Genomic DNA, 21,862 nt, shown 5'->3' with positions numbered 1-21,862 from the left:
TAACCCTACCCCCTAACCCTAAACCCTAACCCTAAACCCTAACCCTACCCCCTACCCCCTAACCCTAACCCTGACCCTGACCTTAACCAACCCTACCCCTACCCCTACCCGACCCCTGACCTAAACCCTAAACCCTAAACTCTAAACTCTAAACCTAACCCAACCCTAAACCCTAAACCTAACCCTGCCCTAGCCCTACCCCTAAATCCTAAACCCTAACCCTGCCCTACCCCTACCCCTAAACCTTAACCCTGCCCTACCCCTAAACCCTAACCCTAACCCAACCCTAACCTCTAACCCTGCCCTACCCCTACCCCTAAACCCTACCCCTAACCCAACCCTAACCCCTAACCCTAACCCCTAACCTAACCCCTAACCCCTAACCTAACCCCCCCACCCTCACCCCCACCCCACCCCTTGACCCTAACCCCTAACCCTACCCCTAAACCCAACCCTTAATCCCTAACCTACCCCTTGACCCCTAACCCCTAACCCTACCCCTAACCTACCCCCTGACCCCTACCCCTAACCTACCCCTACCCTTGACCCCTGACCCCTAAACCCAACCCTAACCCTACCCCCTTGACCCCCTAACCCCTTAACCCTACCCCAACCCTTAACCCCTACCCCCTAACCTACCCCTTACCCTGACCCTAACCCCAACCCCTAACCCCTCCCCCTCCCCCCCACCCCTCCCCCTAAACCCTATCCCTCACTCTAAACCCCAACCCCGACCCCTGAACCCAACCCTGAACCTGACCCTAAAACCCTACCCCCAACCCCTTAACCCCCTACCCCCTAAACCCAACCCCAACCCCCTAAACCCCAACCCCTCACCCCTGGCCCTCTAAGCCTGACCCCAACCCTAACCCTACCCTGACCCTACCCCCAACCCCCTAACCCAACCTCCCCTAACCCTGAACCCTAACCCCCCTCACCCCCTAACCCCCAACCCTACCCCCTACCCCTAACCCCAACCCAACTCTACCCCTAACCCCTACCCCTAACCCCAACCCCTAGACCCCCACCCTAAACCGAACCCTAACCCCTACCCATCCCTAACCCCTAAAACCCCAACCCCTACCCCAACCCCTTAACAATAACACTCATGCCCTAAGCCAACCCTAACCCTTAACTTACCCCCTACCCCTAACCCCAACCTATCGGGTACCTGTGATTCCGCGAGGCACTTTAAGCAGCTCTGATCAATAACAGACATAGGTTTCTTGCACTGCTCGCAGGGTTTGAAGCCTGGAGCCACGGGCATACCCCATCCCTGGACTGAGTCCCACAAGGGACTAACAACCTATAGTAAGAACTATTAAAACTACTACTAAACTACACCATCTGTAATAAAACTATATACATTAATAAAAGCATCAGAAAAACCCGTCATAAGAACAGTTTGCTAAAGTACGAGGACATTCCAGCACCATCACTGGCGGTAAGAAGCAACTTATACTGCCGCATATGCGTGCAACTCCCGAGGGCAGCAGAGAGTTAGGGTTAGGGTTAGGAGAGAAATAGGGGTTTCTAGAACTCATAAGCTCAGCCTTGGAGTCCCTGAGCCTGCCTTTGTAGAAAATGGTGGATCCTTACGATCCAGTAAACTAAGAAAATACTCCTAGGAAACTGTTTGAAGGTTGGGTCATACCCAGAGCCTGTGAATGCATGACATACCCATAATCCCCTCTACTCCTACTTCTAGTACTTGCTATGACCGATTGCAGTAGATACATCCTTTTATTGTCATAAAGTACCAGCAAAATTAAGAGGACAGTTTATGATTCCACATTAACTTCACCCAGCAGTAAAACTAGTGAACCCTCCCTACATCAACAGGTGACACATGGATAGCATAAAATGGCTCTAAAGCCAGGGTGCACCTTACTTGACCTGCAGAGTGCCATCCTGATTGTTAGCACTTCACCAGCTGGAGATGGAATGCTGGTGCTACAAGTATGCTAATTGCTCTTCAGTACCCTTTCTGTGTGATGACAGCCACAGCTAGTAGGCTCCAGTTCAGGGGAAGAAGGGGGAGAGCCACATCTCATTTCTCCTCCAGGTTGCCAAGGACAAGTCCCACATTTCCTGATGTATGCATACTTGTGTAGAGAGGCTGGGGTGTGATGCTATCCTCAACCCTAAACCAACAGGACGTAAGCAGAGGTAGAATCTTCCCCAAAAAGTTAACTGCCTGAACATCTAGTGTTTTCACAGTGGGCAGGTGTGGCCTTTGAGCCAATGAAGCAGAAACATAGATGAAGCAAAATTTCACCAGTGGTATAAGATGTGCACAACAGCTGGGCTGCTGAAACCAGAACAGTCTGTGCTTGTGCCGCACAGAAGTGCCCAGGGTATCCTCAGCTAGATTTCCCATTCTCCTTCTCCTCTGCTTCAGTGTATCTGTGTAGAGAAGCCTAGGGGAAAAACAAAGATTTCCAGTGAATTATTTCTCATTTAGTCCTTCTATGGAAGGGGAAGGATTGGGCCTAGGGAACTCTCACCTCCATTCTGTGCAGTGGATCAGTTAGTGGGCTGTAATCTGAATAGGACTCATCATAGACTAAACATTCTTCTTTCAACCATAGTGCTAAACATCCTTCTTCTATCACATGCTTCCCCCATCTATTCTTACCTGCCTTTCCCCAATCCTGTCCCTCCCATCACTACCTGCTGCTCCTCTGCTTTTTGGAGGGACTGTTCAGATTCTGAGTTTCTGTGCCTGTCCCTGCTTGCAACAGGCTAGTGGAGATCCTCAGTTGCTGAATTTACCTGAGATAGAAGTTGTTCTTTCTGTAAGTGATTGTAGAACTGTAGCACGTACGGATTGGCTCTCACAACGTTGGGATCAAAATCCAAAACCCGGAGGCCCTCAAGGCTACGGGCTCGGGAAAGGGCTACATAAGCCTGACCACTTTCAAAGACACGAGACAGGGAGATCTCCACACAGTCTAATGACATGCCCTAGTACATGGAAGATACAGGTAAAAGCAAGTGAGCTCGCAACACAAAAGCCATCCCACACATCAACACCACAGCTTCATATGGAACCCATTGCCCCTATCCCCAATATAGTGAAGAACTGTGGTATGAGTGTCAAGAAAATGCTGCTCCTATTAATATCTAGCCCTTCCCAATGCAAAGGGAACTTCTCTATGAACTTGGCAGGAAGTAGATCGATGGGGTTGAAAAAGGGACTTCCTGGGGACATTTAGGTGAAATGGAGCAGGATTGTCCTTAGTCCCTCTTCTAACTTCCTTTTAGACACTTCTACTGAGAATTCTGGTCTCCCATAGTTAAGAAAGATTAATTCAAACTGGAACAGGTGCAGAGAAGGGTTACTAGGATGATCAGAGGAACAGAGAAAAAACGGTTACTTACCTTCTGTAACTGTTGTTCTTCGAGATGTGTTGTTCATGTCCATTACACATTAGATGTGCGCGCGCCGCGTGCACGAACGTTGGAAACTTTTTCCCTCAGCAGCTCCCGTCGGGCCTGCAGGGTCTCCCCTCCCGCCAGAGCGGCGCCCCGCTCTAGCGTATATATATATCCCTGCTGGCCCGACCCTCCCTCAGTTCCTTCTTGCCGGTGACTGCGACAGAGGGGAAGGAGGGTGGGAAGTGTAATGGACGTGAACAACACATCTCGAAGAACAACAGTTACAGAAGGTAAGTAACCGTTTTTTCTTCTTCGAGTGATTGTTCACGTCCATTACACAGTAGGTGACTCACAAGCTTACCATTGGAGGAGGGTAGGAGTCAAGGAATAATCGATTGAAGCACAGCTCTACCGACCGCAGCGTCCTCTCTGGTCTGGTGATGGATCGCATAGTGGGCTGTGAACGTATGCCCTGACGACCAGGTGGCCGCTTTACAGATTTCCTGGAGTGGCACCTGCGCCAAGAACGCCGTCGAGGACGCTTGGGCCCTAGTAGAGTGAGCCCTGATCTCCGGGGCTGGTACATTAGCGAGCTCATAGCACGTGCGTATGCACAGCACAATCCATGCTGACAAGCGTTGCGTCGATATAGGTTGGCCTCTCATTCGTTCCGCAACGGCAACAAACAGTTGAGTCGACTTGCGGAATGGCCTGGTCCGGTCTAGATAAAAAGCCAAGTGGCTTCGTGCTCCCTACTGGCCTGTGCTCTGTGGGCATATCTGCTGGAACGGCCCGAGTCTATGTCCGAAACTACAGATGGTGATCTGGACGGCCACGGCGGTGCCGTGGAACGGTGCCGGTCCGGGTTCGGAGAATAGTGCTTCCGTGACCGGGAGTAGCGTCTTGCCGACCTGGATCGGTACCGGTGACCCCGGGAGCGACTGCGGGAGGTCGGTCTCGGGGATCGCGCAACCGACACGTCCCAGTGCCTACTCGTGCCAGGCTGCTGGGTCGGTGCCGTGCGCTTATTGGGGCCCGACAGTTGCGCGGCAGGGAGCCGGGAGTCCACCGAGGCGGAGCTCGACCGGGACCGGCGCCGTGAACGGTGCCGAGATGGCGACCGTGATGGGCGCTCCATTGCCGGCTTGCCTCTGGATGGCAGTCTCGGCAGATTGTCCTTAGCGCGGAGGGTGCCCTCAGCGGACAATTCAATGAGGTCCTTTGCTGCCTCAAATGTGTCTGGGGTGGAGGGCTGTTCCAAAAGTTCCTGCAGCCCTTCCTCCTCACTCGACGCGCTTATCCCCGGGGCTCGACGGGCCTTTCGGCGCCAGAGCCACTGGCGCTGGGATCTCTGCTGGGGCCGCAACGGCCTTAGGTGCACTTGTGGTCTTCGCGGGCGCTACCCTCTTATGCGGGGAAAGTCCTTGGACTGACCCTTCGATTTAGCCGGCGAAGACGACCGGTGCCAGAGGTGTTCACGCTGATTTGGTGCCGTGGGCTTAGGTTGCCCCGCCGGCGTCGGATCACGGACCGATGCCGGGGCACTCCGCACCGAGGTAGACGGTGCCGTCGAAGTGGAGGGCTGTAACGCCGTCTCCATGAGCAGCTGCTTCAGGCGAAAGTCTCTCTCTTTTTTAGTCCTGGGCTTAAAAGCCTTACAGATCTTGCAGCGCTCCGTTTGATGTGCTTCCCCCAGGCAACGGAGACACGAGTCGTGTGGGTCGCTTACTGGCATAGGCTTGCGGCACGTGGCAGAAGCCTTGAAGCCTTGGACGTGCGGCATGCCCAGCCGCCCAGGGCCGGTGTTGGCCAAACACCCGACACAAGTGGAGTTTAAGTCTTTCTAAATAGCCAGGGGCTTGCAGCTTTAGACTAACTACTAAAGAACTGATAACTGTAAGCTAACACTAAGTACTATGCTAAGGGACACTCTCAGACGAGAGATAGAGTTGTTCCAACGTCGCCACGGGCGGTAAGAAGGAACTGAGGGAGGGTCGGGCCGGCAGGGATATATATACTCTAGAGCGGGGCGCCGCTCTGGCGGGAGGGGAGACCCTGCAGGCCCGACGGGAGCCGCTGAGGGAAAAAGTTTCCGACGTTCGTGCACGCGGCGCGCGCACACCTAATGTGTAATGGACGTGAACAATCACTCGAAGAAGAACCTACCTTATGAGATGAGACTTAAAGAGCTTGACATGTTTAGCCTAACAATATGAAGGCTGAGGGGAGAGAACATTACTCTCTCTAAGTACATCAGAGGGATAAACAGTAGAGAGGGGGAGAAGTTAAGGGTTAAGGCTGGCACAAGAATGATGTGACCCTACATACTGACTATTGTAATAATCTTTGAACAAAATAGGCTAAGGTATCATTTGAAAACTAATAATTTGCTAGTCAAGAATATCATGGTGAAATGCATGCAGCAATATTGTTTGTGAAGTTATGAATTATCCCTATATGATGTTGTTAGCACATGTTCAAAACCAGACAACAGTGCCTAGGCAAAAGTTGTTAAACAAGTTATCCTAAATAAAGGAAACTGAGGTTACTCACCTTGAACTGTATATGTGTGGTTCCTATCTGTATTCCACTGAGGATTTTACACATGCGCCTGGAGCCGGAGCTTTTGAAAGTAGTACTGTTTGGTGGTCCGCGCACACACCCTGCACTGCCTTGTGGTTTTGTACGAGGCACTAAAGGGTGTGGGGGGCTGCCGGTGTCTCCAGTTCCTTCTCCACTGCAGACCTATCGGATCTGCAGCAGAGGGGAAGTAGGGTGGGCAGTGTAATACAGATAGGGACCACACATCTCAAAGAATCTCCAGTTACAAGTAAGTAACCTTGTTTTCTTCTTAGAGTGATGGCAAGAGTTTCTTTAATTTTAGCATAGTGGATCAGGAATAACAGTCATAGAGGCTTAGCAGTGCCTGGTGGTTGGAGATCCTCAACTGGAGGCCCTCCTCATCGAGTATACTTTCCTCCCCAACACGTCCAGTTTCCTGGCTTCCTTTGCCTTAGGCGGAGGGTCCTTGCTGCCTTTATCTTTCCTGCTCATTAGCAGCGGCCACGACCAGGGATCCTGGTGGGGGTTGGGTGTACAAATAATCATACCCCTTCGAGAGCACAAAATACTTCCTCTATATCTGCTTTGCCATGGGCTGGAGAGATGTGGGGGTTTGCTACAGAGCCCTCATGGGATGCAAGATGGCCTTGTTCAATGCTAGGGCCACCCTTGTCAGTCCTGAGGGTGCCAATATGTCCACCAAGGCTGGGGCTGACTCCGTGATCTCCTCCACTTTAACACCCAGGTTCTGTGCCACCTGACAAGAGCTCCTGGTGAGCCTTGTAGTTGTCCTGTATAGATGCTATAGCCATACCAACCACTGCCTCATCAGGGGAAAAAGGACAAGGAAGCTTGGACTGGCACCAGGTTTGTATGTCCTCCATTGCTGAATGGGGTCCCGAGCATTGCTGACTTCTGCCCCCGGAATGGAGCCCCTCTCCGAGGGGGAAAGGTGGAGGTGCTCTCGCCTCTGATGGTGCTGAGCAACATCGCCTTGAGTGGGAGCCCTGGAACAGCTGAGCCACCCAAGGGGTCCAGATTGGCCACTGGAGTGGCATCTGCCATTGGATAAGAGGCGACGCTGATGGGACGAGCCCTTGAGTCATGGCTACCAGGCACGTAGGGTCCGCCCAATGTCTGCTCATTCGTGAGGTGCATGAGTCTGCCTGCGATTTGAAGCCCAAAGACCCACTCCTGGGCGATCATGGCGGTGCTGGGTAGTGGTGCTGTGATGGTGAGTGTTGATGTGTTAGTGCTGCTGTGGTGAGTGACACCGTGGGGCTGAGCCCCGCGAAGATGAATGAGATGGCGGATGGTGTCTCGCCATCATTGCCAGCCTGCCCAGGGCCGGTGCCTGCCTTCGTGGAATGGAGTCCTGCGATGCTGGACCTGTCCCTTGTTGGCCACGATTCAGGGAAGATGGCAGTGCTGGAAGGGCCAGGAGGCTCCTCACTGCCTCATATGCCTCAGGGTGTCAATGGTGCAGCCAGGGCTGTAACCCCTCTATTGCTCACCAGACACAATGGACCTCCTCCTGGGACCGAAGTCAATGGTGTCAAAGTCAACAGTGTTGACAGTTCAATGTCTGTTTGAGAGTGGCCCAGCACAGGTCTCACTCTCTCAGGCATCCTCCTCAGGGGGGAGCGCCCCAGTCTGACTTTTTCCATTTTCTTCTTCAGCACCGGTGATGGAGAGCAGCGCTGTGTGAACGGTGCTGACTTCTTAGCTGGAGAAATATGTTGGTAGCGGGTGGTAGTTGGTGCTAGGGATCTTGGGCCATGCTGAGCCCCTCTAAAGGAGGCCAGGACACTCCTAACCAAGGAGGTACTCGGTGCCAGATTGGGTTGATGCTCCGACGAGGGGCGAAGTGCTGCCTCCATGAGAAGGAATTTGAGTCTACTATCTCTCTCCTTCCTGGTTCTGGGTTTAAAGTTTTTACAAATCCGGAACTGTTCTTGAACACGCCCTTTTCCCAGGAACTTCAGGCAACTATTGTGCAGGTCACTAACTGGCATGGGCTTGTAGCACACTGCTTAAATCCCCGGGACCCAGGCATGCTCGGGCACCCTGGGCGGGCTAGCTCCGCAGGGTAGGCACTTACAAATATTTACATCTATTTATTCTTTACCCTCTATTTACAGGATGAAACCACTAAGGTGTATCACTTGCTAAATCAGAGATTAACTGCAATCCAGTGACAGCCACAGATGAAAAGAAGGAACTGAGGGGGGTGGTGGGTCAGCAGGTGCCTATCTACTGCACTATGAGGATGCCACTCCAGGGGGCACCAGAGCCGACCCGACAGATACCACTGGGGAAAAACTTTCAGCAATTTGCTTATGTTTTAGCCTTTTAGATGTAAGTTTTCACTTTTATTTGCTTGTAACCATTTCTAACTTTCTCATATTTGAATTCACTTAATCTTCTTCTTTTATTAATAAACTTGTTTTATTTATAACCTAAACCAATACAGTGCTCTGTTTAAACTGAACCATTTGGTAACTCCAGTTAAAGTAACAAACTGTTGAACATTGACTCTGCTGTGCCTAAATACATGCCTACAGAGTAAAAAAGAAAGATGGTTTAACTCCAGGACACTGGGTAACGTTTTCAGGCCTGTTGGCAGCTGCTGCTCCAGAACCGTGAATGGTAGTACCCTTTGAGCCAACATACCATAACCAAGGCAAAGGGAGGAAGAGGAGGCAGTTTCCTTCCTCCCGGTCATCAGCAGTGCAAGCATCCTTAGGCAACCCTGCCCCCAAAACCTCCACTTCCCCCAACCCACACAGGTGCCCTGGGGCTCCCCTCTCCCGCTGCCAGTGGCACAAACACCCTAAGAACATGAAGGTAAAGGGGAATACTTTTTGTGGCAGTCTCTCTATAAAAGCACTAACCTGGCTCTTGTGGATGGATATGGCCCATGCCAATTTTAGAGGTAACTGTTGACGACTCAGATAAATTCCAGATGGACCTTTGAAGACCCATCGCTCCAGCCTGATTACCTCTGTGACCCCACAAAGAAACCTCACACGGGGCAGTCCTGGGAGAGAGAAGAGCAGGTCAGAATAAGGAATGTCCCTCTGGTACCAGCGTTCCCAGGAAGCAGGAGCCTAAGTATGCCCTCTTCCCATCCCTTCCCATTTCAGACCAACTCTTCCATGGGCCTTGGGGCTCTATTTAGAAAAGCACAACTCAGTCCTGCTGCTCCTCTAGCACAGTGGTTCTTGCTGGAGTAAGGGGGGGGGGGGGGAAGATAGCTCAGTGGTTTGAGCATTGGCCTGTTAAACCCAGGGTTGTGAGTTCAATCCTTGAGGGGGCCATTTAGGGATTTGGGGCAAAAATCTATCTGGGGATTGGTCTGGCTTTGAGCAGGGGGTTGGACTAGATGACCTCCTGAGGTCCCTTCCAACCCTGATATTCTATGGTTCTATGACCCTGTAAAGCATTCAGAGAAGGCACCCTTAAGTAGGAGAATGAACAGAACTATTTTCCAGAAACAGAGCAGAGAAAACATGAAATAGTGGGGTGGAGGGTTGGAACACTGCATTGCTGAAAAGCTACATTTGTTCTTGCTATTGGAAAGATGTACTGCTGCAAGGAGAGAGCATGAGTGCACATGGTCAGAAACCAGGTGAGAACAAGCATGCAGAGCCAGAGAATGATGAAACACACACAGAGCAAACCTTTAAGCAGCTATACCAGGGGGCTTGGCCTGCTCCTTGGTTCTCACAGGTAGGGAGAACTTGATGTTGCAGAAATTACTCTCCCACCCAGGAATTGCAGTAGGACTAACAGCAGACACTGGCAAACAGTCATAAGCACATCATATAGGGTTGCCAATCCTCCAGAATTGTCATGGATTCTCCAGAAATTAAAGATTAATCTTTAATTACAGATTATGTCATGGGATGAAGTCTCCCGGAATATATCCAACCAAAACTGGCAACCTTAACATTATATACTCACCCTTCCCTTCAGTTTCAAATTCAACCACAACCCCTCTTGCCCCATTCACCAGACCCCGGGACACATCCAGGTTCTTAGTAAGAATCACCTAAAGTGGAAAGGAAAGATGGATAGATTTGTTTGGTGCCCCTGCCTTACAGCTCTATTCATTCACCTGCCTTGCCCCAGTTCTGCTCCTACATCAGAGGCTTCAGAATAATTGGCTGATACTGTTGATGCTACTGTAGAACCTAGCAACAGTAGATGGAATCACCTCACAGTGAAGCCATCCCAGAGCTCCTCCCTCCCCAGGGCTCTCAGGTGTTGAGCTTCACAGGGCACAGATCCCATCACCCCTTTACTCTGTGTGAAATTGCTCTGGGAAGATTGTGAATTGGTTCTGTCTACAACCTAAGTCACATATTAGCGACACTTGGATCTCTGGGAAGATTCCTCCCCACACTCCAGCAGCTTACAGGGACTTTAAAGAGACAGAAAGTGGCCAGGGAACAATTCTCCAATCCAGACAGTGTAGGGCCATTGTAAGCAGCCCTATGGTGCCCCTCACACCCAAACCCTGGCGTACAGGGTGTACTGGTGATGGGAGGTCAGAGCCTTAGCACATGGTGCTGCAGGGATTCCGAGCTGTGCCATAGTCCACAAGAAGCGTAGCTCTAATTTATGCTGGGAGCTGAGCAACCTAGAATCCAGACAGCACAAAAGTGGCTTTAAGTGGCCTTTTCCTCCAGTCCCCACCCCCATCTGTACTTAGTGATTCTGTGCTGTGCATCCAAAGTCTCTTTTCCATTGGACACAGAGGAAGCAGTCACCTTGGTCAATCAGTCTTCAAGCAGAGACTGAGACTTTGAATTTAAACCAAGTGGCTTTCATCCACCTGGATCAGACTGCAGAAAAGGTGAAGGACATCTTATAAATTAATGTAATGGCCTGTTTGTTTAGAACAGCCTGGGGTCTGAGGGGTGCTTCCATTTCACACCCAGTCCACATCCCTGTGCTGTTATCCTTAACTCTTTCCCCAAATACTGACTCTAATCCTTCTGTTCTATTGGCCATTACTCCCCATAAAATATGCATATGCTCACCTGGGCTCCTGGTTTCAACTGAATACAGTGACTTACTGGACACTGAGCATCAATTGCTTTGACTAGCATGGGATTGCTATCCACAGCCTCATAGGAGTGCATTTCTCCTGGTGAGGACGAAAGCAATACAAACATGGGCTTACTATCAATCACCACACAACAAAGTCCCTAAATATGGGGAAGGCTTGGCACTCACTCCACAGCAGGTTTCTCCAGACGGAGCCAGAAGGGTTCTTAGTTTCCATTTTGAACTCAGTCCCAGAAATCCTGCTCTCCACACAACTCTTGTATACCCCAGAAAGGATCTCTTCCAGTAGCTTCCAAGAGCAGAAAGCCCCTGCTGGCTCTCCCCTACCACCTGCTCCAATTTACACCTTCCAGAGCTTGTGGATCTGAATGTATGTCTACACTGGAATGTAAGCCCTGGGTTAGTGGGACTCGAGTCAGTTGACCCATGTTAGGGAACCCTGGGCTGGAACATCTACATTGTATTTTAACCCTTTGTTAAAGACTTTTCTAACCCATGCTTGAATCTAGGGTGCTGCAGACCAGAGTCAATGTAATCACATCCCAGAGTCCCTCGTGCTCTATTCCCCCACCCACAAAATAGTGAACATAAGAACGGCCATACCGGGTCAGACCAAAGGTCCATCTAGCCCAGTATCCTGTCTACCGACAGTGGCCAATGCCAGGTGCCCCAGAGGGAGTGGACCAACAGGCAATGATCAAGTGATCTCTCTCCTGCCATCCATCTCCATCCTCTGACAAACAGAGGATGAGGACACCATTCCTTACCGTCCTGGCTAATAGCCATTAATAGCCAGTGTGGCTGCTCTAGCCCCAGGAACGTGGTGTACTGTGGGAAAACTGTACTGCCTGCCCTGCATGTTACAGGAAAGTTGAACAGCCCACCAACCTAGCCTGCTGAGCAGTCATTTTTGGTCTGCTACTGGAGCCACAACATGGAGAAGGCGCCTTTTGATTAATTTTCTTGCTTGCACTTTCACTCCTGTGTCAGGAAACTGACAGAAGAGTCATGAGGCTCTGATGGATGTTTCAGCACTGTTTTCTGTCCCACAAAAAGGTCTGTTTTTAATAGTGTGGATTGCAGATTACTGGGATAGAGAGGACTAAGGAAGTTATCCCATGGAACTATGGGATACTTATGGCTGATTCCTGGGACCCAAGTCAAGTGGGGCTTAACTGGAGCTTGCACCCTCCAGCCCAGCAGCATTCTGGTCTGAGCCCTAGGTTAGTGCAATTACAGTGTAGATGCAAGTGGGGTGGGGGGGACTTGAGCCTGGGGTCAAGCATGGATTTACATTGCAGCATAGACATGCCCAGAGAGGCCAGGCACTGAGCAGTCAGACTGCAATTGCAGCTTTAAGAGTGTGGCCACTTCTTCTTGCTCTGCTTCCCTCTCACAACCAAAGCTACCATGAAAGGAAATTTAGCACAGGGAGGCTTTGTAGTCTGCAGTTTCTATAACAGACCTGCATTTCCCAGGAGTCTCCAGCTTGTAGACCCCCATTCCAGCACCCGCCTCCCTGAGGAGTCTCTGGCTTCAGGACAGTTGTTAGAATAATGGCAGAGTCTCCTCCCTTTTATGCCTTTGCCAATGGATGAATGCAAGACCACCCCCCCAGTTTTTCCAGCAAGACCACCCAGAGACAGCTGGGGGAGACTCTCTGGGCAAGAAACACGTAACTAGCAGTGAAGCAGAAGCAGCAGACTGTGCACTAGCACCTCCTGAGAAGAGGCAGGCCTGCATGAGGTATTGGATGGGAGGGGAGACTAGGAAATTAATGAATTGAGGGGCAGGCCTGGTCTACAGCTGGTTGGAGTGAAATATGAATGTGTGTAATAGGACATTTGTTAGGCATAGTTTATGCAAATTTCACATAGTATAGATTATTACCTGTATAAATTATTAAAAAACCACCACACATACCCTAGGCAGGTCTGACCCTACAATAACCCCTCATATCCATGAAGCCAGCTGGAAGAGGTTGCGACTAGAGCAGCTTGAGCTCCACAATGCCAGTTCTCCATTCCTCATTATCTACAGTGTCCTCTCCTCCTGCTGAAATTAACAGCTCTTTCTCCCCCCGGGTGTTTACCTGGTAACTGTTGCAACCGTCTCTCATTTGTTAGTTCCACATCATCCTTGTGGGTGCAGAGACGAGTTGCAAGGATCCCATCTCTCTCAACCCTGTTGGTAGCTGTTTGCATCAGCTGCCTGGTGACTTCATCTGTGCACCTGGTGGAGATTGGGGGGAAATAAGTACCATAATAATATAACAAGGAATAAAGGTTTAAAGTCTCCAACAGGAAATCTCAGGTGAGAAATGCCAAGAATAGTGATATCTATTGTACGTCTTGGGCAAACACCACAGGGTAGCTACCCCTATTGAAAGTGTGAGTTATTTCAACTTGTGCATACAAGTCCTGCTCTCCACACCCCCGTGGCCTTATCTCTCCTACTAAGGTCCTTAAGGTCTCCCACCACTGCTCTAATGGAGCTTCTCTAGGACTAGTCATAGTGGGAGCACAAATGTAAACAGGCCATTACAGTTAAGCCACTGTGTTGTTCCAGACCTGTGCTGACTGCTAGATCTACTCTATTGCTCCTATCGAAGTTGCTGGACTGGACTGATGTAACAATAAAAGATTGAGAACATTGTTAGTTACCAGTGTCACTGAAAGCATCCATATGGGGATTTCATGAGATATCACCAACACTTTTTACCCCTTGGATGATTTATTCACAAGGTGGATGTATGTGACAAGCACATTCTTGTCCCCTGCCCCCCATCTCCTAATGCCCATGGTTGCCACCTGCAAGAGCAGCTCATCACCCACACAACCTTATACAGAGACAGAGAAGGACACTTCCAGGTGTAGGGTTAGGTTCCAAGGAATTGAACATCAGGTTTCATTTGTTAATTTTATACCAGCATTGCCATATTGTTCATGTGTCTCAAGACCATTAGATCCATCAACAGTCAGCATGGCAAGTAAAATGGACACCTTGGAGCAGAGACTATGAGTGATCACAATGGAGGCAGCCTGCTCAACCGGGCAAGAAGCAACTAGTATTACTGCTTTCATTAGCTGGAGGAGGAGTTGAGAAGCTGTGGGGCTTGGGAGTGGGTGATGCAAAGATGTGTCCAGGTCCCTTAACAGCCATCTACCCAGCTATACCACCTTTAGATGATGTTGGAGAGGTAGCCAAGTGACACCCCCCTGCACTGGGCCATCTATGGGAAGTGGGGGCAAGTAGGGGAGGGAGGAGGAAAGAGGTTCCTCCTCACCTGCCCAGGCGGATTGTACGCAGGAGTGAGATGAAGCTCTTTTCAGTCTGTCTCCGCACTTCTGTCAGCTCCATGTTCACGTGGATGCATTTCCTCCAGCTCTTTGCCTGTGAATAAGTTGTTCATTATTAGGAGACAGCCACGAACAAAGTCTGAAGTAGTGGGTAGGGACGGCTTCACACCTGGAAGCAGAACTTGGTTTCCTCATTGCTTTTGCTGACTGGTGGCAGTTGTAAGAAGTCCCCACAGATGATCAGCTGTATTCCTCCAAATGGGTCATCCCGTTTCCTGACAGCTCTGTAAGGGGAGTGATAATTTAATATTTTCATTAATGACCCTGGCACAAAAAGTAGGAGTGGTCTCATTAAATTTGCTGATGACAAAATGTTGGGAGTCCTCATCAATACAGAGGATTTGTCAAGAACAAGCCATACCAAACCAGCCTAATGTCCTTCTTTGACAGGTTTACTGGCCTAGTGTATGTGGGGAAGTTGCACACATGATAACTTGATTTTAGTAAGACTTTTGGCACATCGCCACATGACATTCTCATAAGCTAACTAGGGAAGTGTGGTCTAGATAAAATTACTATAAGGCAGGTGCAAAACTGATTGAAAGTCCTTACTGGAAGAGTAGTTATCAATGGTTCACTGTCAAACTGGGTGGATCTGGGGGACTCCCACAGGAGTCTTTCCAGGATCCAATACTGTTCAATATTTTCATTAATGACTTAGGTGCTGGAATGAAGAGTATGCTTACATACAGGGGTGAAAGTAATATTAAACGCTTACCCGTACGGGGGCCAGGCTCCGGGCCCCGGGCGGAAGGGGCAAGGCTAGAGGGTCAGCCTCCCCCAGCCAGCCGATCCGCGCTACCTGGCCTGCGCCACCTGGGGCTTCAGCAGCGATTGAAAAGGGCCCAGGGTCCGGCTGCTGCAGTGGCAGCCCTGGGCCCTTTTCAGTCGCCAGCCCTGGGGCAGCTGCCCCCCCCCAACTGGGAAAGAGGCAGTGATGCTGAAGCGCTGCTGCGGCAGCATTTTAACATCAGCTGCGTACGAGCCGGCAACGGCTTCTTACCAGTATGCCGTACCAGCCCACTTTCACCCCTGCTTACATATAATATACAAATTTGTGAATGACATCAAGCTGAAAGGGGTTGCTAATGCTTTGAAGGACAGGATTAGAATTCAAAAGGACATTGAAAAATTGGAGAATTGGTCTGAAAGCAACACAGAAGACAATAAAGAAGTGCAAACTACTACACTGAGGAAGAAAAATAAAATCAAATACACATCTATAAAATGTAGAATAACTGGCTAGATGGTTGTACTGCTGAGAAGGATGTGGAGGTTATAGTGGATCACAAATTGAATAGAAGTCAACAATGTGATGCAGTTGTGAAAAAGGATAATTTAATTCTGGGGGGGTATTAAGAGGAGTGTTATATGTAAGACATGAAAGGTAATTGTCCTGCTCTACTTGTGATTGTTAAGGCCTAAGTTGGAGGCCTCAGTACAGTTTTGAGTGTCGCATGTTAAGCAAGATGGAGACAAATTGGAGAGAGCTCAGAAAAGAGCAACAAAAATAATAAAAGGTTTAGAAAAGCTGACCTAAGAGGAAAGTTTAAAAAATCTGGGCAAATTTAGTTTTGAGAAACAAAGACTGAGGGGGGTCCTGATAACAGACTTCAAATGTGATAAACAGCTTCATAAAAAGGATTGCATTCAATTGTTCTCCATGTCCAGTGAAGGTAGGACAAGGAGTAATCAGTTTAATCTGCAGCAAAGAAATTTAGATTAGATATTAGGAAAATCTTTAACTAGAACGATAGTTAAGTACTGAATTAGGCTTTCAAGGAAGGTTGTGGAATCTCCTTCATTTTAAGAACAGGTTGGACAAACACCTGTCAGGGATGGTCTCTGCCTATGTGGTCCTGTCTCAGGACAGGGGGTTGGACTAGATGACCTCTTGAGGTCCCTTTCTATGATTCTATAATCCAGAGCCTCCCAACTACTCTAGCCATTAGCAACCTTACCTCCCAATACAGCAACAGGTGGGATAAGGCAATCCGTGATCCAAGGAACTTTATCGGAGTTATAAGGACTCTTTGCTGCATGACCCTCACCTGGCTACTGCCTCCAGTTTATCAAAAAACTGGCCCTCCACCATTGAAATCTCATCAATAATTAAGTGCTGGCAGCTCAACCAATGCTGACGCACTCCAGTTCTTTGAGCCAACTCAATACACTGATCTAGCGGAGCTTTCCCAGAACCAATACCTAATGAAAGAAGAGAACAGAGTAAGTATAATCTTTACCAAGATGCCAAGAGTTCCCAGGTCCTTTTCACTCATCTTCCCCATAGCATAGCAAGCCAGGGAAGGTTCTCAAGCGGAAAGTTATCCTCCTTACCTGCAAAGGCATGGAGCGTGGTGCCACCAACATGACAAGCTGCCACTCCTGTACTGGCTGTAGCATAGGTGCTCTTTGGAGGGAGTGAACCCACAATCTTTTTCAGCAGATATGACTTCCCAGTCCCTTTTAGAAGAGTATAAAAGTTCTTTCAGAAAGAGGCTTTCCCCTGACACCATTAGAGACACGTCCCCAAAACCATGCAGTTTGAATTCCAGTCCCAAATTCCTCCTAATACCACCCTCCATTCTGCTCATTCAAAACTTCACATGTCCAAAAACACTAGGAACAAAAGAAAAGAACAGCCCGACCACATAGAGCTCAGGTAGTTGTAAAACCAACTGTGTCAGGAAAGGGTTAGCTCTGTTTGACCATTTAGATAAAATGGAGTTTAGGGGTTATTTCGCCCCTCCCATTTAGGGTGCAATAAACTCCCCACACTGGAACCCAGTCATGGAGGAGAAACCATGGTAGCTATAGGAGTATCTTAGTGTCATCATTTATATTGGCAAAAACCTCTCCCCAACATGGATGATTTAAAAGATTTCACTTTTTGCTAAAGTTGAATTGTTCTTTCCCCTCATTCCACTTTTTAATGTGCATCTTTGATTAAAGTTTCTCCCTTACACCAAAATGAAACTCTCAAGCATCACTAGATACAGCTACACTTAGACAAAAGGCTTGACCCATTGCGCATCTGCACTAAGCGTCGCAGAGTGCCTAGGTTGCAACAGTGCCAATTCCAAGTGTTAAAAATTATTAATCAAGCCCCCAAAATCATGAGATTAAAATCTAGTGTTTAAAAAAATAATAAAGAAACAAGTGAGTTCTCTTAATTGCCTTCTGGTTTAAGAACCTTTAGGCTTCTCATTTGATGCTTTGCTCAGCAACTACGAGAACCAGAAACTTCACTTAAAATTAAAGGAGATTCTCACATAATCACGACTTCAGGGGCTGGGTATTTAAACAAACAAAACAAAAAAATAACATAAGACTTGTGATAAAAATCACAAGAATTGGCAACACTGGTGCAAGTAAGATTGTGATGCCCTACTTTGACAAGCAATAAGACAACAACCCAAAAATCTCTGCTCCCTTACAAGACCATATGGCTTAATAAATTAAAAAAAAAGGGGGTGGGGGGGAAGATGTGAGGCATGAGACAGGGCATATTTAAAGACAGGGCCTTAAGCATGAACCTCATCATGCTAAAGAGGTGCTTAGCTATGTCCTCCCCCCTAGGCCTCCCTATTGCTGTAGACAGGGGCACATCAGCATGCATTAATGAAGACTCAGGTTTCTGTACTACTTTTTGTAGTAATTTCCCTCTGTTGATATTCACCCCCTCTTGTCAACTGTTGGGAATGGGCCACATCCACCCTGGTTGAATTGGCCTCATTAGCACTGACCCCCCACTTGGTAAGGCAACTCCCATCTTTTCATGTGCTGTATATTTATAGCTGCCTACTGTATTTTTCACTCCGTGTATCTGATGAAGCGGGTTATAGCCCATGAAAGCTTATACCCAAATAAAATTTGTTACTCTAAGGTGCTACAAGGACTGCTTGTTGTGACTTAACATGGAGTCACAAACAGTCCCCATGGGCGTTCTAGTCTATCTTACCACCCAGGCAAGATGGACTTAGTGATAGATGGTTACTTTACACACATACACACAATTAATTCAGGTTACCCCTAGTCGCAAAGGACCAGTCACTTACGCCAGGTCAATTTGTACCTTAGATCTCACACCAAAGACAACGCTTGTATACAATTCTATAAACTATCTAAGCCTTAAAGATTTAGTAATTAAGAAAAGAAATGAGAGAATTATTGCAAAGTTAAAGCAGGAAAACATACACACAAATGAGTTGCAGTCTATGGTTTCAAAAGGTGACAGTTGTAATAATCTGTCAGCTCGGACTGTCTTTTAGGGCTAACGCAGGTTAAAACTGGGCATCTCTGCTTCTGTTTCATAGCTCTGGTCCTGTGAGAGTCCAAACAGCAAGAAAATTTTGATAGCTACTTTTATTTCATTCTTCCACAATTCAAACGGATGAGACAAGCCCTTTGGCATATAGCCTCTTCATGGGAGTAAGGGGCAATTAAGTATTGTGATGTTCCACAATGGCCCACTTAGTTTTGATAAAAGAACAGGAGTCCTTGTGGCACCTTAGAGACTAACAAATTTATTAGTTTTGATAGGCCTTCTTGATGATCCCTCCTGACTGGATTCACAATTTAAGCAAACATTTTTTATAGTTCCAAAGCAAAAAAAACTTAAAATATTACTATATAATTTCTTACTTACAGAATGTGATATTATGAAATGCTTGCAAATTGGTTCATGCTTTAAACAGTAAACACATAGTTATAAGTCCAATACCCATCTTAACCAAACTAACAGACAGGTGAAACAGACTGGTTTCTAACAATCAATTTGTCAGTGCTCAGCTTGGGGGTGTGACACTGGCAGACTAGGTGCCAGCTCTTGCCAATGCAAAACTGGTGTAGGAAGGGGTGTCACCAATGCTCCTGAATATGGCTCAGGGTCCCCCTGTTCTGGATAAGGCATCTGCTACTACATTTTCTTTCCCCTTGATATGGGGTATCTTTCCATGTCAACTTCCTGTACAGCTAGGCTCCAATGTAATAATCTAGAAATTGGTCCCCTTAGCTCAGTGTATTATATTTATAGGGGAATGATCTGTCAAAACCTTTATTATAGAAATAAGGTTGAAGTTGCTTAACAGACCAAAGAATGGCATCGCATTCCTGCTTGATGGCAGCATAGTTCTGTTCAACGGGGGTCGGTTTGTTACTCAATAAGGCAATGGGGGGCCTCCTGTTTCCCACCCCAGCCTGCATCAGCACCACACCTAACCCAGTGTTAGAAGCATCAGTGCACAGCACAAATAGGGTTGCCAACTGTCTAATCACACAAACCCAAACACTCTTGCCCCTCCCCCTGCCTCTTCTCTGAGGCCCCACTCCCACTTACTCCATCCGTCACTCACTCTCCTCCACCCTCACTCACTCTCACCAGGCTGGGGCGGGTGGTCGGGGTGCAGGCTTTGTGAGGGAGTCTGAGTGCAGGAGGGGCTCAGGGAGGGTGCAGGCTCCAGCCAGGCAGCGCTTACCTCAGGCGGCTCCTGGGAAGCATGTCTGGCTCCTAGACTCAGGGGCGGACAGGGTGCTCTGTGTGCTGCCCCTGCCTGCAAGGACATCCCCCGCAGCGTCCATTGGCTGCGGTTCCAGCGGCAGCACTTGGGGAGTGGGCAGCACACACAGACTCCCTGGCCACTCCAGCGCCTAGGAGCTAGAGGGACTTGCCAGCGGTTTCTGGGAGCCACACGGAGCCAGGGCAGGTAAGGAGCCTGCCTTAGCCCCACGGCACTGCCAACTGGACTTTTAAGGGCCTAAAATCTCCCAGATTGGCCTCAGTAACCACTGGGAGATCAAGGCCCAATCCGGCAACCCAAAGCACAAAGGGTTTGCTGAAATCGGGGCTGACTAAAACAGGTTCTTTAGACAAAGCCTCTTTTAGGTCCTGGAAGCTTTTCTCACAGACTTCTGTCCATACCACCTGATCTGTTTTCCCCTGTTTTGTAAGGTCTGTTTTGGGGGAGGGCCACTATGTCGCTAAACCCCTTTACAAACCTCCAGTAATAATTGACCAGATCGATAAAGGATTGGAGCTGCTTCTTGGTTTGTGAGTCAGGCAGACTTCAAATGGCTTCTACTTTTAAAGGGCCAGAGCAAACAAATCCACTGCGCATCTTGTGTTGGATTAGACTTTTTTCCCAGAACAAAGTTCTCATTAGTGCTATCACCAGTGTAGCACCACTGTTGATAGCACTAATACAGATGGGGAAGAGGGCATTTTAACCACTAAGTAGATTTAAACTGACATTAATAAAGTGACAGAAACTGCCGGTGCTTTCACTATATTAGAGCTGCACAGGCTCAGATGAACCAGTGGGAGCACAGGTGTGAAACTTTTGCTAAAACTTCAGTGTGGAATAGGCCCAAAGTTTTCTTGGAGCTCACAATACCAAACTAAAGCTTTTCAGCCCTAATTTGAGTGCAGTTAGGACACGTGGGGTAACCTTGCTTCACTTCAGCTATGCAGTTTCTCACCAGCACTGCCTGTAAAGAAGACGTTCTTCCCACTCAGCACTGCACTCAGCACAATGGACTGTTCCTGCGAGAGTCTCATTCGTGACTGCATTAGCAGAGATAGCTTCTTTGAGCATTTCATGTCAGCCGCCTGAAAGGAAGAAGTCACACTTGTGCACTAACCAAAAATTTTTAACAGCAGCACATACTCTGCAGGCCTCATGGACCTTAAAACTTTTGGAGGAAACGTTCTCCCGTATACCTTTTCCCCATGGGGATTAGAGTGGGAAATAATTGGTGTCGCTCTACCCAAAATTTCAACTGCTAAAATGATCTCCAGTGAAATAATTGCATTGCAATTTATTTGCAGTGTTGGTGTAGCTATATTCAGGAGCGCCGCCAGCTTTTCTGCCACCCTAGATGGCGGAAGGTCCCACCCCGAAATGCCGCCCCCCCACAGAGGCGGCAGAAGATCCTGCCGCCGAAATACCGCCGCGGTCGCCGCCCCCCAAATTGTAGAGCCCTAGGCGGCCGCCTAGGTCGCCTAATGGGGTGTGTCGGCCCTGGTTATGTTGGTTCCAGCACATTAGAGAGACAATGTGAGTGAAGTAATACCTTTTATTGGACCAGCTTCTGTTGGTGAGAGAGACCAAAAGAAGAGCTCTGTGTAATTCAAAAGCTTGTCTCTTTCACCAGCTGAAAGTTGGTCCAATAAAAGATATTATCTTTTGCAATGTATTGTCATTGTTAGTGTTCAGAGTCAATGGTTATTTACATGAAATGGAACAATTGACTTCTCTCAGACACTACTAAATATTTTCCTAATCTAGACGATTTCATTGGTTAATACTTTACATACATTTTTAACCATCACTTTGGATGGACCTTTCCATTGAACACACCCAGCTAACGTTTTTTAAACACCACTGTCTTTTTCTACTCTACCTAGTACCTTGTGCTTAAAAGCATGTTAATTAACACATATTAGTCAATGTATTTGCTAGACACACCCTATTTTTCTAGTCTAG

The 21,862-nt window shown here is 48.3% G+C and overlaps 1 protein-coding gene across 1 annotated transcript in view; it reads right to left on the bottom strand.

The window, feature by feature from the left end:
- Positions 1 to 1,634: 1,634 nt before the first annotated feature.
- The window catches only part of PIF1 (PIF1 5'-to-3' DNA helicase), a 20,381-nt gene continuing 153 nt past the window's right edge, over positions 1,635 to 21,862 (bottom strand). Inside the window, exons 2-12 of the mRNA XM_026651929.1 lie at positions 20,856 to 20,985; positions 16,716 to 16,841; positions 16,430 to 16,583; positions 14,488 to 14,602; positions 14,306 to 14,412; positions 13,112 to 13,251; positions 10,992 to 11,098; positions 9,910 to 9,997; positions 8,838 to 8,983; positions 2,776 to 2,967; positions 1,635 to 2,420 (exon numbers count right to left, since the gene is read on the bottom strand). Coding sequence (XP_026507714.1) covers positions 2,364 to 2,420; positions 2,776 to 2,967; positions 8,838 to 8,983; positions 9,910 to 9,997; positions 10,992 to 11,098; positions 13,112 to 13,251; positions 14,306 to 14,412; positions 14,488 to 14,602; positions 16,430 to 16,583; positions 16,716 to 16,841; positions 20,856 to 20,985 — 1,362 coding nt within the window. The 3' untranslated portion in view covers positions 1,635 to 2,363. The remainder of the gene's footprint in view (positions 2,421 to 2,775; positions 2,968 to 8,837; positions 8,984 to 9,909; positions 9,998 to 10,991; positions 11,099 to 13,111; positions 13,252 to 14,305; positions 14,413 to 14,487; positions 14,603 to 16,429; positions 16,584 to 16,715; positions 16,842 to 20,855; positions 20,986 to 21,862) is intronic.

The sequence above is a fragment of the Terrapene carolina genome, unplaced genomic scaffold (assembly GCF_002925995.2).
Source record: "Terrapene carolina triunguis isolate 2854851 unplaced genomic scaffold, T_m_triunguis-2.0 Scaffold110, whole genome shotgun sequence".
Classification (NCBI taxonomy): Eukaryota; Metazoa; Chordata; order Testudines; family Emydidae; genus Terrapene; species Terrapene triunguis.
This window is presented reverse-complemented; position numbering and strand designations above follow the sequence as displayed.